At 32.9% G+C, this 15,362-nt stretch overlaps 2 protein-coding genes across 3 annotated transcripts; one reads left to right on the top strand and one right to left on the bottom strand.

The window, feature by feature from the left end:
* Positions 1-7,407: 7,407 nt before the first annotated feature.
* On the top strand, positions 7,408-9,427 carry LOC114169320 (Glycosyltransferase family 29 (sialyltransferase) family protein). The gene has a single exon (XM_028054428.2). The coding sequence runs from the start codon at positions 7,793-7,795 to the stop codon at positions 9,212-9,214; it is 1,422 nt and encodes a 473-aa protein (XP_027910229.1). The 5' UTR covers positions 7,408-7,792; the 3' UTR covers positions 9,215-9,427.
* A 719-nt stretch (positions 9,428-10,146) lies between these two features.
* On the bottom strand, positions 10,147-14,699 carry LOC114169319 (poly ADP-ribose polymerase 3). Of its 2 annotated transcripts, none has more exons than XM_028054426.2 (18): positions 14,533-14,699; positions 14,086-14,375; positions 13,796-13,991; positions 13,566-13,679; positions 13,431-13,488; positions 13,283-13,352; positions 12,886-13,060; positions 12,651-12,784; positions 12,324-12,561; positions 12,115-12,242; positions 11,965-12,041; positions 11,726-11,886; positions 11,440-11,649; positions 11,258-11,360; positions 11,076-11,158; positions 10,852-10,995; positions 10,562-10,744; positions 10,147-10,477 (listed from the first exon to the last, which is right to left on the bottom strand). In XM_028054426.2, exons 1-18 carry the CDS (start codon positions 14,536-14,538, stop codon positions 10,409-10,411), a joined length of 2,439 nt encoding a protein of 812 aa, XP_027910227.1. In that variant the 5' UTR covers positions 14,539-14,699; the 3' UTR covers positions 10,147-10,408. The 2 variants fall into 2 exon arrangements, with proteins under 2 accessions (XP_027910227.1, XP_027910228.1); XM_028054427.2 differs by having other exon boundaries at positions 14,086-14,369; positions 14,533-14,665.
* Positions 14,700-15,362: the final 663 nt, after the last annotated feature.

The raw sequence follows: 15,362 nt of genomic DNA, 5'->3' as shown, positions 1-15,362 counted from the left end.
ATTTATTTAAGGTATAATTAGTTGTATAGTACCCAGTTTGGGGCTAGGGTGTCAAATAGGTACCCAGTTTAAAAAAAGTATCAACTGCATCCCAACTTTTGAAAAAGTGCTTCAATTAGGTCCCTTTCAGACATAGTTGACTAACTTCGTTAGTCAACGTGCCACGTGTCAGTCTCTGTTTTTTTTTTGTTTTTTTTTAATTTTTTAAATTTTTTTTAAAATTTTTTTTAAAATTTTTTGAAAAAAAAAATAAAAATGCCACGTGTCAAGTCTCTATGTGTGACACATGGCATTGTTAGTGCCACGTGGCATTGCAATGCCACGTGTTAGTGTCACTATCAAATGTCATTATGTTGATTTTGATTTAGTTCTCATATATGTCTTTTTGTTTCAATTTAGTACCTAAGTATGTGTATCTGATTCAATTTTGTCCCAATTTTTTTTAATAATTAAAATATTTTTGTAATCCATTTTTTATAAGATTAAAAATAATTAAGTATAAATATTTTTATAAAATTAAGTACTAATATTTATATTGTTCTCCTCAATTTCAGACCAAATTTATTATTTATATAAATGTTATACTAATATTTTTTATTAAAAATGACTTTTTAACATATTACTTTATTAATTACTTTTTTATTAAGTACTCATGTTTTGTTAATTTTTTTTTTTTAAATAGAACAATATTGTCTCTTACTAATTTTAAACCAAAATTTCTATTGGTTTGAATGTTATACTAATTTTATTATTATTAAAAATGACTTAATAAAATGACTTTTACCACTAAATTTTAATATAAATATCAAATACTTAATTTTTGTTAAACTTTTATACTTAATTACTTTTAATTTTATAAAAAAATGGATTTTAATTATTAAAAAAAATTGGGACAAAATTGACTCAAATACACATACTTAGGTACTAAATTGAAACAAAACAACATATATGGGAACTAAATCGAAATCAACACAATGGCATTGATAGTGATTCTGCCACGTGGCACTGACAATGCCACGTGTCACACACAGGGACTTGACACGTGGCATTTTTATTTTTTTTTTCAAAAAAATTAAAAAAAATTAAAAAATTTATTAAAAAATTTAAAAAAAATTAAAAAAAACCACAGACTGACACGTGGCATGTTGACTAACAGTGTTAGTCAACTCTGTCTGAAAGGGACCTAATTGAAGCACTTTTTCAAAAATTGGGATGCAATTGACACTTTTTTTAAATCGGGTACCTATTTGACACCCTATCCCCAAACTGGGTACTATACGACTAATTATACCTTTATTTAATTAATTAAATTTCACTGGGTCTTACATGAAACCCATTGGCAATGGCTCTGTAGAGTAGTAGAGGCCACTAGAAGTGCAACCATCTAGTGAATCCAATCGATTATATGTATTCGGATAAATTGAGTCTTAGACTCCTATTGTTTGCTATCACATGCTTGGTTGATTTATGTGTTCTTGACTATTAAATTTTATGCTTAATCATATGATAAAAACCTTTTTACTCTAGCTTACCCTTCTTGCTTGTGTTTGTCTTCTTGTGTGATTTTTCCTTTTTGCAATGATCACCAATCCCTTGATGTGAGCAGATATGGGAACTCTTGGTGATCACAGTGGCAACGGAAATGCTGGAACTTAGTTGCGCATGGTTTGGTATTGGGCTCACTGTTGAGTCCATGTTTGAGAGTTTTCATTATTTTGTAATTCCCAGCTTATGGGCAAGTCTTTAGGTATCCGTTGAAACTTTTATATTTTGTTCTGGCATTGTGTAGTGCCTTAGTTTTCTCTTCGAGTATTTTTTTTGGATAACTATAATGGGTGATATTTATACTCTTTGGCGTTGCTCTTTATATTATATCGTTTATGATGTTTCATTTAATCAGATTTATCTATTAAATGGGATGTTACATTTTTAAATTAAAATAATTATTTTATCAATTTTTTTAAGTAACCCTTTTTTAAAATTTATTCGTTAACTTTTCTATTTTATCGCTTCTTTTTTATCAATTTTATCTTTGAAATAATTTTTTTTTCTATTTCAATATTAAGTAAACAAATATCTTCGATAGAGTTTGAACATATGTAATATTATCTAAACATACTTTGTGTTAGAATATTAACATTTTTTCTATTTAACCGTTTTTTTTTATCAATTTTACCTTTGAAATAATCATTTTTTTTTCTTTCTATTTCAGTATTAAGCAGACAAATATCTTCGATGGAGTTTGAGTATATATATTATTATCTCAACATATCTTGTGTTAAAATATTAACGCCATTTGCGAGAATGAAAAAAAAGAGAGTTTCAAATATGAATAATGATTTTTCTTAGTTCCAATTCGGGTTTTATTTTGGTTGGCTCACTACTTCTACGTTTAGGAGAAGTTGAGACTAAAAATAATTGGTGTAATTAGTTAGATAATCCCATTTTGATTTAGATATGACATTTTGTTACCCGTTTTTAAGAAAATGTTAATTAGGTTCTAACCTTTGAGAAATATCTCAATTATGTCACTTTCAGATAAAAATTATTAACGTCTAACTATGTGTCATGTACTAGTCTCTGTTTTATTTCTTTTTTTAATTTTTAATTTTTTAAATTTTTCTGTTACATGTCTGGTCCTAGGTAAGTGTGACACGTGACACTGTTAATGTCACGTGATACTGATAATGCCACGGGGCAAGGTACTACCATGTGTCGCAGATGTTATTGTCTTAATTTTAATTTAATTAACCACGTTAATAAATTTTCTTTACAGTAAATGACCTAATTGAGACATTTTTCAAAAGTTTGGATACAATTGATACATTTTTAAAAGTGGGTACCAAACTAACATTTTAGTTGGAGTGTGATTCTATCTTAAGTTGTCATTTTTTTTTCTTTGGTTAAATATTAACGAGTGATTCATTAGAGTTTATAGAAAGATGACACTAATGTTTGATGTTTTTCAAGTTTAAAATTTGTCATGTTTGTTGTGAGAAAAATTATTGAGCGGATAAGTTAACTAATTTAACTTTTATTTATAGAAAACAGTATAAGTGAATTAATGTCTTACTTTATGTATTTATTTTATATATTCTTTTCATAATAAATATAATTTATCTATATTTCACGAAATATAATTTTTATTATGAATATTGTTTCATGTTTTTTATTATTTTATTTTATTTATTTTATTTTTTCTTTGATAAAATTTCATATGATAATAATAAACTTTGGGATATCACTATAATTAAAACGTCAAAATTTATACAAATATCTATCATAAGCTTATTTAGAAATAAAATTGAATTCAATATATTGATGTACATATTCATTAAATCACATACTATACAAAAGTTAAATCAAATAGCTATATATTAAAAAAGATTGTAATTATAACTTTCAATATAAAACGTATAAAATAACATATATCTAAGATATACACCGACATTTCCTTAGATGTGAACACACAATTCTCACAACTATTAAACAGAACACATTGAATGAATTAAAAAAAGAAAACACTTATTTAATATTATCAAGTTAAACATGTAAAGTTTACACAATGTCATTGAAACATAAATGAAATAGTGCAAAATTCAATAATTTACATTAACAAAACCATCACTTAATTATGATAAATGTGTGGTTAACCATAAAAAACCACATATTTCATTCAGATTCATAACACACCTCAAAATCAAAATAATTTCATATATGTTTACGGTCTACTCTACTGTTAGAATTAATTAATTGACGAATTAATTCTATTAGTGACTCGTTTGAAATATTATGATGAACCCAATTGTGATTTAATAAAATTTAAAGATCTAGTTACTATTATGGAAAGTGATAATAAAATAAAATAAAAACTAACTTGATGAACGTTGGTTTATAGAAGGGATTGAGATTCTGTCTCTTGCGGTTCTTTTCACATTAACCCATCAAGAACGTGTGAGATGTAAAGAAAAGAAAGGCAGGAGATAGATTGGGAGACAGTGGTTAAAGAGCACTGAACATTACAAATTGAAGAAGACATATTCACAAGAATTCTTATGAACAAGGTTAACGCTCTATTATGTTTTATTGTGTGAGAATCTTAAATCTTAACTATCCTTAATTATTTTACATCTATTCCAAAATTAATGCTTTATTATATTTTATTGTGTGATCTAAATCTTAACCACGCTTAATTATTTTATATCTATTCCATAAAATATCCTTACCTTCATAGAATCTCGCATAAAATATCCTTACTTCATAAAATGTATAATTAGCCTCCTCTGTGTACATAATTTAAAACATTACTTATAAAATCTAAATAAGATATCTCCTAATGATTTTGTATAACTCAATACTCATTTTATACATACGGATAAAGACATCATAATACATACAATTACTATTTAATAACCATTTAATTATATCTTAACCCATTAATATGATCCATGCAATTAGATTTCACTAAACAAAATAATTAGAATAATATAATATAATATTTATATAAATTAAGAAAAAAAAAACGTAAACCACGATGTGAGTTGACATTGTTTATGCAAAAATGTTTTATCCATATTTTATGTTATTTCTTCTCGATAAATATTTGAAGAGCAAAAAGTTTGATTTGTTTGAATATCAACAAGAAACGGTAAGACTCTAAAAAGTTCACATACTTATACACTAAAAAAGAAAAATCAACAGTAAAATCATTTTTCCTTCGTATAGTGGTAAATGAATAAGAAAAATATTTATTTTTTAATCTTAGTACAAATTTAACTCAATTCATGAAAAAAGGCTAATAGAAAAACAATATATGAAAGAGATGTAAACATGAGAGAGAAAGAAAAAACTTTTAATTAAAAAAAGAAAAGAAAAGTAGACGAATAGTGAGAGGTAGGAACCATTTTGTTATATTGAATCTTAATTATAGGATTGATATATTATTTTATTATATATTTTAATTTTTTTGTTAATATTAGATTATTTTAGTTATCTTAATATTTTATCCATATTATACTTGTTCTCTCTCTGAACAATCTCATACTTAAAATATTGATTACTTGGTAAAATAAATTAGATTTTGTCACAATTAACGAATTAGAACATATATAATTAGTAAATTAAAACATTTTATTATTTTTCATTTGAAATAATTATTACTCATTATATAATTCTATCGAATTTCTCAAATTACTTTGAGAGATTTGAGATTTTGAGTTTAATAAATATTTTTATTATATAAAGATTTAGAAATAGTTTCAAGTGCTACCACAACATAAAAGGATATAAAATTAGTTTTCTAACACTTATATGATATCTTGAATCTTGTCTAACTGTAGCTAGTTTTAAACTTCATAAATTTATAGTTTATATTCTTTCCTGATTTTTAATATTTTTATTTCTTGTGAATAATATTTCCATTGGTATAAGAAATGATTGACACATGCATAATAAATATTAGATATAATTACTGATTTGGTATCCAAATTTTTTGGTTAAATTCAATTTAGTATCCATATTTTTTGTTTGTTCAATTTAGTACCCAACTATCTAAAGATACTCAATTTGATTTTCTGCGTTAAGTTAGAATTAACACCGTGTTCGTATAGGACACGTATCAAGCCATAGAATTTTTTTTTTAAATAATTTTTTTAAAAGAATTTTTTTTTTCAAAAATTTTTTAAACTACCACGTGTCAGTTTATCATCGTGCCACGTAACAGTTTACAATCATGACACATAACAGTGATAATAATTGTTTTCAATTTAGTACCCAATTTAAATTTTTGGTTCAATTTAGTACCTAATTTTTTAAAATGATCCAATTTCGTTCTCTCCAATTTGAAACCAAATTAGTAAATAAACTTAATTACAACTTATATATACATGTTAAAATAATTGTTTTGAATTTATACATCAAATCACTACACCTAAATATTCAAATTATTTTATTTTTTACAGATGTAAAAAATTAAAAAATAAAATAATTTAAGTATTTAGGTGAAATTATTGATGTATATATTAGAAAAAGTTATTATAACATGTATATATAAGTTGTAATTAAGTTTATTTACTAATTTAGTCTTAAATTGGAGAGGACTAAATTGGATCATTTTAAAAAATTGGGTATTAAATTGAACCAAAAATTTAAATTGTGATACTAAATTAAAAATAACTATTACCATTATCACGTGTCATGATTGTAAGCTACCACGTGGCACGATGATAAACTGACATGTGACAGTTTTTAAATTTAAAAATAAAAAAATAAAAGTATTCTTTTTTAAAAATAATTTTAAAAAAATTAAAAATTCCAGGGCCTGACACGTTTCCTGTACAGATACGGGGTTAACTCCGACTTAACGGAGATGATCCTTAGATAATTGGGGTACCAAAATTGAACAAACCAAAAGTATAAATACCAAATTGAACTTGACTGAAAAGTTGAGGCACAAAATCAGTAATTATACCTAAATATTAATACAAGAAACATATTTCCTTAAAATAATTTGTTTGCGTAAAATTGAATTCCAATGAAAAAAAATTCTATTTAGAAAAATATCAGTTCTCTTAAATTGTTATTTGTTTGTCCAAACAAATTCAATTTGTCAACAGAATTGAATACACCTTTTGTAGTCAATTTGTCAGGTCAGTTACGCAAATTTCTAACAAACTTCTATTTTTTAGATAAATCCAATTAGTTAAGCGAAATAAGAATAAAAGAAGTAAACTTATTTAATTTATAAAAAAACATATTAAAACAAATAAAAATATATTTTAACTGAACAATATTAAAAAGACTCAGTGCATAAAAGTAAAACTTTTATTTGAAAACTAATACTAAATACTTTTTATATTTGAAAATTAAAACGATAGAAAAATTAGAACAATTTAATGCATAAATTTTGAACTCAAAATGATTACTTTTTGAAAGCTAGCTAACTCTAAACCTGTGTAAACAATAATCTAAATGATTGCATAAAATAAATGATAGTAAGTTAAAAAGAAAAGTGATTTTATTCCTTATATTCTTTACTAAAAGTGAGTTGAAACATTCAATTAAGTTAAGAATTGTGATACAAAAGAAAAACCAGAAAGTAGATCTTCATTTGTCACCTTAGATCTAACCTCCATATCCTAATCGCTTTCGTCTCCAACCGCACCACACGCTAACCTTTCTCTTTCTTCATTACTCATATGTGGTGCCAAATTTTTTTAACCCAATTGCAGAACATCCATGAATTATCACTTAAACCAAGAAAAAGATACCCATTTTTGGAAACGTTCGAATAAATAATAAAATATTTACATTGATAAAGAAATCTATGGCTAAATTCCTCATTAACAAGATTCAAAATCCAATCATATGAACATTTATTTTGATGATTCATTTGTTTACCTATGTTCAATCCGTGCATAGCTAGAATGGTAGATCTATGAGACTCTAAGCAATGAATGCAACACATGGACCCACCAACCCTAATCTCTTTTTCTCCATTATCACTCTCTTGCAAAGCACACTATCATTCCCCATAGTGGCCACTACACTTCACCCAGAAACAACACGTCTTTTTAATGTGCTCTAACAACACACACACACACTTTAATCTAGATTCTTCTTAGGGTTTTTCTTTTTCTTTTGGTTTTGGTTTTGATTTTGGTTTGTTCTTCATCTTTCACTCTCTTAATTACATGAATCACACTCACACAATGTTCTTCATCTTCTTCCTGTGCCTTCAATTTCAGAACTCCATTATCACTTGCTATTCCAATATTCAACACTGCAATGATGAATGAAATCACTTTTTGACCGGAAAACAGTTTCAACTTCCACATTACATTCTCCATGCATTATCATTTCAACTCTAACAAAACCCGAAAGATCTTCTACTTTCTTTCGTTTTTCTTCGTATTCTTCTTCATCCATGCATAATGACACAGAAGAAAAAGATGGATCTGAAACCGAAACCCTCAAACAAATCATCGATCCGTTTTCTTCTTTTCCACATATAGCAACTGTGAAACCTAATTTCTCCAGTCTTCCGATGAAGCGCACAGTTCGGCCTCTCTTCGCGCTCCTCCTCCTCCTGGTCTTCGCCGCCACGCTCACCTCACGCGCGGTCCTCCGCCGCGGCATCCTCTCCATCGAGCTCGAGTACCGCGTCCGGATCCGCAACCCTCCGCCGCCGCAGCTCAACGACACGCTCCTCCACCACGCGGCAGTTGAAATCGGCGAGGAGAAGTTCAAGCAGGAGATCCAGAGCCTCCTCGATGGAAACTTCGGCAGCCATGCGCGCCACCGTACATTCGTCTCCTGGCGTAGATTTATTCACCACGACCGCGGCGGCGGAGTCGCCGCCAATATCCCGGTGACGCTCCGGTCGCCCCTTTTCTACCGGTACTGGCTCGACTTCCGGAAGGTTCTGCATGATTGGTTCAGGAAGCGACGATTCCAACCCGGTATCATGTCCGAGTTGACTCGATCGATTAAGTTTCCAATTGATTCGCACAACAAAGTAGTAACCAATGGCAAAAGTAGATATTCTTCTTGTGCTGTTGTTGGGAACAGTGGGATTTTGCTGAATAGGGATTATGGAAGTGAAATTGATGCACATGAAGTTGTGATAAGGTTGAACAATGCTAGGGTTGATCACTTTGAGAAGAAGGTTGGGAAGAAAACTAGCATTTCATTTATGAATAGTAACATTCTACATTTGTGTGCTAGAAGGGCTGGGTGTTTTTGTCACCCTTATGGTGACCATGTTCCGATTGTCATGTATATTTGCCAGGCCGTGCATTTCTTGGATTACACTTTCTGCAATGCTTCTCACAAGGCTCCTTTATTGGTCACTGATCCTAGGTTTGATGTGTTGTGTGCGAGGATTGTGAAGTATTATTCCTTGAAGAGGTTCGTGGAGGAGAGTGGGAAGAGCTTGGAGAAGTGGGGTGAGTATCACGATGGGGCTCTTTTTCATTACTCTTCTGGGATGCAGGCTGTGATGCTGGCTTTGGGTATTTGTGATAGGGTTAGCATTTTTGGGTTTGGAAAATCGGCTTCTGCCAAGCATCATTACCACACTAACCAGAAGGCTGAGCTTCATTTGCATGATTATGAGGCTGAGTATGCGTTTTATAGGGACCTTGTTGATGGACACAGGCCGATACCCTTCCTCGAGGACAGGTTTAAGGTTCCTCCTGTTGTCATGTATCATTGATGGATGTCGAACTGCTTCTGCAAGTGGTAGAGGGCATCTGTTAGTTGCTGTTCTGTTATTGTAATATTGTGAGATGCACATATAGTGGAAAGCAAAATACTGATTCAAGATATGTTTTTGCGTCGTACTGTCCCATATGAAGCCTCAAGGCAACCACACCAAGTGTAAATTTTGGTTAGATCAATACAGCTTTGACCAGTAAATGATGATTAAGCATGTCCATATATAATTTGTGTTTGTTCAGGACTCTCTTCTTGGACTCTCTTTAATTGGGTAACTTTGTTTTTCCGGTTTTTCCGGTTGTGATCGCTTGCTAACTAAAATTCTGGAGTGCATGCCTTCGAATTGGACCAAAATGATTTTCTCGCATCTGTATAAAACATCATGGCCTTTAAAGTAAAACAAGTGATTTGGTAAAAGATGCTGGCTATATTAAGGAATAGGCATACTCGCTAACAGGGATCATCTGCCTGTTTTATCTTTGACTTTGCCCCGTCCTTTGCGCAGAAAGGTTACAAGCACTAAAATGGTATTTTAACAACTTCGCAAAATACTGGCTGATGAAGCAAAATTATCATTAATTGGCATGCCCCTTAAGGTTTAGTGTGAAATTGCTGTTATTTTACATTTTATAACTCATTTAAAATTATAAATATGCAGGGCGTCTGGTCACTTGGGTGCATTTCTCGTCGTACGTTTCATACAAGCTTACTGTCTGGCCAAATGCTATTTGGAGGTACAAATTTATAAGAATATCCATGTGGGTTTTGTGACTATAATGCTGTAGACTAGATCCCTTTTTTTAATCATAATTGTTGATTATGACAGTCAAGTTATACAAAGGACACAGTTATACCATTTCTTCTACTCATGATCTGATTCAAACCGACTGAAGAGTAGTCGACTAAGATTTAACGACATACTGTAGGATGTAAATTGTAATTCCACTCTATTGCCGTCATGAGTAGAACAAAATATTTACTTACCCTAAGTTACTGGTCATTGACTTACATCAAAATGTGACACAACATACAGCCGGTTTTCATAGAGCTGATTTTGTCACATGTAAATATACATCGAAATGACATAGATAAGATCTTTCCCTAACTAGATAAACCACGGGGTACACCTTTCAGCCAAGATGGTAGCTTTCAACTTGCGAATTGCAAAAAAGCTTTCCTTTCGACCTCTCTGTTACTCGGCCGTGTCAATCTCCACCCCTTTCTCTTCATACTTCACTCCCACCAAGTAACTTATGCGTGCCTGGTAAGCAAAAAGTTCACAGATGTAAAAATGTTTTAGGATTGTTAATCTGGTCCACTCTTTTGAACAAAACGGGTACTATACCTGCTTAGGATCGTAGACAGCATACTCGTTATATTCCAGGGGGCTATCTTGATGATCTGAGGCGACTAGTTTACCGCAAGGAACTTTTATATCATCTTTCCAAACAAAGTGTTCTGATTCATCTGTTTTCTTCTTCCCCAGTCCCTTCACTCCAAGCTTCTTTTCCTCCAAAGATGAAGTATCCTGTGTCAATGATGTTGAAAACAAAATAATTCTTCCGAGTTGGTGATGTCAAAAACAAATTAATAAATGCTCCTAGTGAATGGAGATAACAAGTCCATTTTGGATACCTCGGGTGGGCTTTTAAACTCGGTAATCTCGTTCCCCAGGGAAGCGATGGCCAAAACCAAGAACCCTTCTGGCCTGTCCACAGCAGTAAAACCATATCGTGCAGCCTCTGCTGCAGCATCGGAGCAGACTATAGCTTTGCCAAACTGTTGCCAGAAGTACGTAACAAGGGATGAGTGAATGCTCCCAAACATTAAATTTGAATAACGATTTTTATTTCTAATACCATATAACCCGGAACCGGTAGTGAGCATATTGCTTCCGAGAATCCTATTTTCAAGTGCCTCAAAAGGTTTGAGCTTCGTGTTCCTTGCATAATAGAATTTGTACAGTAAGAACAACCAACCTAATAAAGTAAGACTTAGTTTTTCCCACTTCCAATTTTGAGGAAATGCTTGCGTATCTTACCACACCATAAAAGAACTTTATTTGGCAGTTTAACTATGTCTTCATAGGAAGGGCAGCCACCTGTTTGCACCGAAAAAATGTTTTCCACTGACACCCCGTAATCCTGAAGTTCATTGGAAGTGAACAGAAGAAGATATGCGAATGGTTACGTTAAACACACAATGCAAAAGTTGGAATCTTACAATTTCACCAACTTTAACTGGCTCATAAGTATTTTCAAGATATTTCACAATCATCTGATAATCATTCGAACTTTTGTCCAGGGGAGTAATTGAGCAACCCAATTTCTTGTATGTCTCTGATAATGGATCATCGATGGTTGAGCCAGTCATGTCTCCTATGAGGTGAGAAGCGAGGGTTATGTCTCTCGCCCCCTCCAAGGCAGCTGCAGCCTAGGAAAATAAGAGATTGCTCGTTTTAGTTAGTGGTCGAATTGAACCAATCAAGGTAGTGACCAAATGTGCTTACATGGTCTGCAATCTCTTGATAATCTCTAAAATTGAAAGGCCTTGTGGAATGCATAAGAGTGAACCATCTTTGGCTAAAATCAGTCCAAACAGCCTCAGCCTTGGGCCCAGTTTCTTTCAATGATTTCACCTTTTCTATGAATTCTAAGAGAACGTCCTCACCTGATAAGGTTCAATTGTCAGTAACGTTTCTTGAGTGACATTAGAGAAGTAGGAAAAAGCAGTGGCTCATGTACATACATCTTTTCAGATGAAGATTTGTTACCATTCCTATTGGAAGGTCCGGAGAGTCGTAACCCATCTCCATCAATGCATACCTGAAAACAGTGTAGGTTATTTAGAAACTTCGTAATCATCCCATGCATTATAATTATCAGATACTGTGGTTACTTGTATATCTCCTGGCTGCATAAAACTTTCATAAAATTTGCAACCAAAGGCTCAAGTTTACAGTGTGTTGCTGCTATCCCCAGCTGCCGAAGACCTAATGCTCCGTGTCTAACTTCAACTCCATCATCCTGTTCAATTTCGTAGTACTGTGTTAGCTAAAAGAGGAGGAATGGGCAAATAATTTAGGAGAGAATAAATATGTATTGTACCATGTCAATGGGATAGAACTTCAATGGCTTCTTCTGGAACTTCTTCTCTCTTTCCCAAGGTTCAAACTCATTTCCTGTTATTTCCTCGAAGAGTCTCGCAAACTCTTTCAGACAACTGCCTTCGTTGTCCCACTCTTCTAATCGCTCCTCTGCATTTGGATCATCGCCAACTCTCCCTTTCTTAAAGTACAAATGCAAACGATTTTCTGGAACAACGATCAGTTGCATGATACAGTAGCTGCCACAAATTAACACCAACAAATTAGGTAATGTTATCCTATATATGTCGATATGAACTAGAAGTGATTTTAGTGTTCATAATAGTACTCGTTCAGTCCGCGTCCTTGGTCGCAAAGGGAGAAGGCACAGTTGTATAATATCCCATCTTTTTCAAATATCTTTCCCCCTTGTTCCTGCAACTTGGTATCTTTGTAGACCCCTCTCTTCCCATAAAGTTTGAGCTGTTTGGGACAAATTTAATCAAACACAAAAGGGTGCTCGATATGTTATTCATGAATTTAATTTAATAAAAAAATTGAGTGTGCAAGAGGAAATTAATTACTTCTGCTGAGAGTGATTCAATAGCCTCCTCCCCAGGATCCTGTTTGTCCCAGGGAATTCCCTTGCCATCCACAGAAAGATCAGAGACAAGATCATAAGCTTCCAAAGGCTGTGGTTCTTGCTTTTCAATGCTGTCAAGCAGCCAAGCCTCTCTAACCACTGGTATACCTCTCTCCCTACAGTAAAATACCTCATAATCAACTAAGAATGCTCTATCGTATTACTATTAATGCGGCACATTAGCCACTCTATAACTCTGGGTTTTATGAACACTTATTTGTGTGATCATTTTTCTAACGGCAATCCAATGGTGTTCATAACATGTAACCAAACAAAACAAAGATATTATCACACTCATAAATAAGGATCAAGACAAAGGAATCTTAAACTACGCTCACATGGCTTCTGCAAGTTTGGACGTGCCACCACGTTCTCGCTCAGCAGGTGAAGCTACCAAACAAGTAGCCCCTGCAAAATTTAACAAGCCAGGTTATGGTTATTCCTGGCAACGAAAGGATGACAAAATCAGTTCTTATATTATATTACCGAGTATAGAGTTTGCCACTTTCCCTCCATGCTTTTCAATAGCTGTTTTCCAATGATGCTTGATAGCAAAAAACAGAATGTCAAAATCCAATTGATAGAGGGTATAAATGCAACAACAATGAGAGTGGTACATACATGTGTCCGAGTAAGACGACCCATCAGAGATATCATCATCCCGGTAAAGGGTTTTTCAGCTAAGCCTAGATCCCTGTGAGGTCTCTGACTTGGGTCCTGATACTTCTTTAGCAACTGTGGCAAAGACATAGGAAACAAGCCAACAAAAAGAACAAAATCTTAGGTTACAAGCAACAAAATTGAAACACAAAAAGGAGGAAAAACAAAATGAAAAGTAAGGAGAATGTCACATCTGAAGGCACCGAGTTCTGAACAGAATCAGGTAGCTTAACGGGTTCCTGTTTCCTTGGAGGGTTTCTGGTGCTGAAAATGCAACTAGCCCACTCACTATAGAACCCTCTGCAGACATAGCGTCTGCCATCAAACTCCAAACTCCCATTGCAAACAGAGCACTTGTCCAATGGACCATAAAACAGCAAGTCTTGGCTGTTCAAAAATGCGGTGAGTGTATTTAACGAGTCATTAAATTAAACATGAAAATCCACTTTGAAGAAATAGTCTAATCTAAACCAGAACCAACCATCTTCGTGTAATTTCGAGATCAGGGCCAGAAGAATCAAGGCCATTAGCCTCTAGAATCTCTTTCATTTGCTCCAAAGGAAGGTGCTCCTTTGTGGCTTTGCAAAACTCATCATATTCTTCGGCAACATCAGCCACAGTTTTTCCGTTGACATGACCATCTTCATTTTCCACCTTGGCCTTCTTAGGAGAATGCTCCACTTCATGTGCCTTGGACTCAGCTTTCTGCTTCCTTGTCATAACCTTCTCTTCTTCCCCAGGTGCATGGACATGGGGCCTCGTTTCCTGAACCTTCAAAATTTCCAAAAGCACCTTAACTACTTAAACCCCAAAAAAAAAGAACCACACTAACAACACATCAAACTTACAAAACAAAACCACTCGATCTTATTCATGGAAAAGAAAGAACTCCATCTCAGGTAAAGTTACACTGAAAACAAGAACAAACCTTCATCTTGGTGCTTAATCCAACTGAATAACGAAAAACTCTCTAGTTTTCTCACGATGAACGAAAGACAAGAACGTAGTTTAGAATCTCAAAACTCGCATGTGGTCTGCTCTAAATAAGCTTTGATTTCTCTTAACCTGAACATGATAATATGTTGGAGCTGAGACAACAACAGCCCTGCAATGCCACGTACATTGAGTTCGCAGTTCTCACAAGAAAATAAAATCTCTTGTCGTCACCACAACATGCCACGTTTGCTAGTTATTTACACGTAGCCAACTGTTTACATTCAAGGCCATACAACGGTGACATGTGGTAAAACCATGCTACTGTGTTTCTTGTTTGATTCCTTATTAATTATTCTTTTGTTCCAATCCTTTATCTGACTCTGGTCACCCCTGCATGCACCATTCGGTTGGATTGGCGTCAGAAAACGGTGCATTATATTCGAGGAAGAAGATAAACATCTCTTCTTTTGTTTTCTTCTTTCCCCAAAAGATAAAGCAGTTGATATTTGCTTCAAGTCTCATGGATAGGAAAAGTTAACGTGCACACAAATTAAAATAAGCACATAGCTGAACTTCATTTTTGAATGAGTATCTTTTTCTAACAAATATAAACTTGTAATGTTTTTCATCGCTGAGAAATATCTCTATTAAAGGCTAAAAAGTATCATATATGTTGGTGTTAGTCACAGATAGAGGATTTATTTCGAATCAACTGGAAATTAATTCGAGTTTCTTTATTTAATTACTTTATTGAACTTAGTTCTTAAGTTCAAATAAATTGAAGAGGTGAAAAACTATTCAAATGTGTTTATATCTGTACAT

This window comes from Vigna unguiculata, chromosome 11 (genome assembly GCF_037176805.1).
Source record: "Vigna unguiculata cultivar grain cowpea cultivar isolate G323 ecotype 2 chromosome 11, ASM3717680v1, whole genome shotgun sequence".
NCBI classification, from domain to species: Eukaryota; Viridiplantae; Streptophyta; class Magnoliopsida; order Fabales; family Fabaceae; genus Vigna; species Vigna unguiculata.
The sequence above is the reverse complement of the archived record's forward strand: the minus strand, read 5'-3'. Positions and strand labels throughout refer to the sequence as shown.

Bases quoted from the DNA above. Each gene is read 5' to 3' on its own strand.
- LOC114169320 (XM_028054428.2), top strand. From the start codon at position 7,793: ATGAAATCACTTTTTGACCGGAAAACAGTTTCAACTTCCACATTACAT.
- LOC114169319 (XM_028054426.2), bottom strand. The intron at 11,159-11,257 runs GTAAGATACGCA...CTATTATGCAAG, and splicing joins TAAAGTTCTTTTATGGTGTG to GAACACGAAGCTCAAACCTT. The intron at 10,745-10,851 runs GTATCCAAAATG...TCATTGACACAG, and splicing joins AGTTTAAAAGCCCACCCGAG to GATACTTCATCTTTGGAGGA.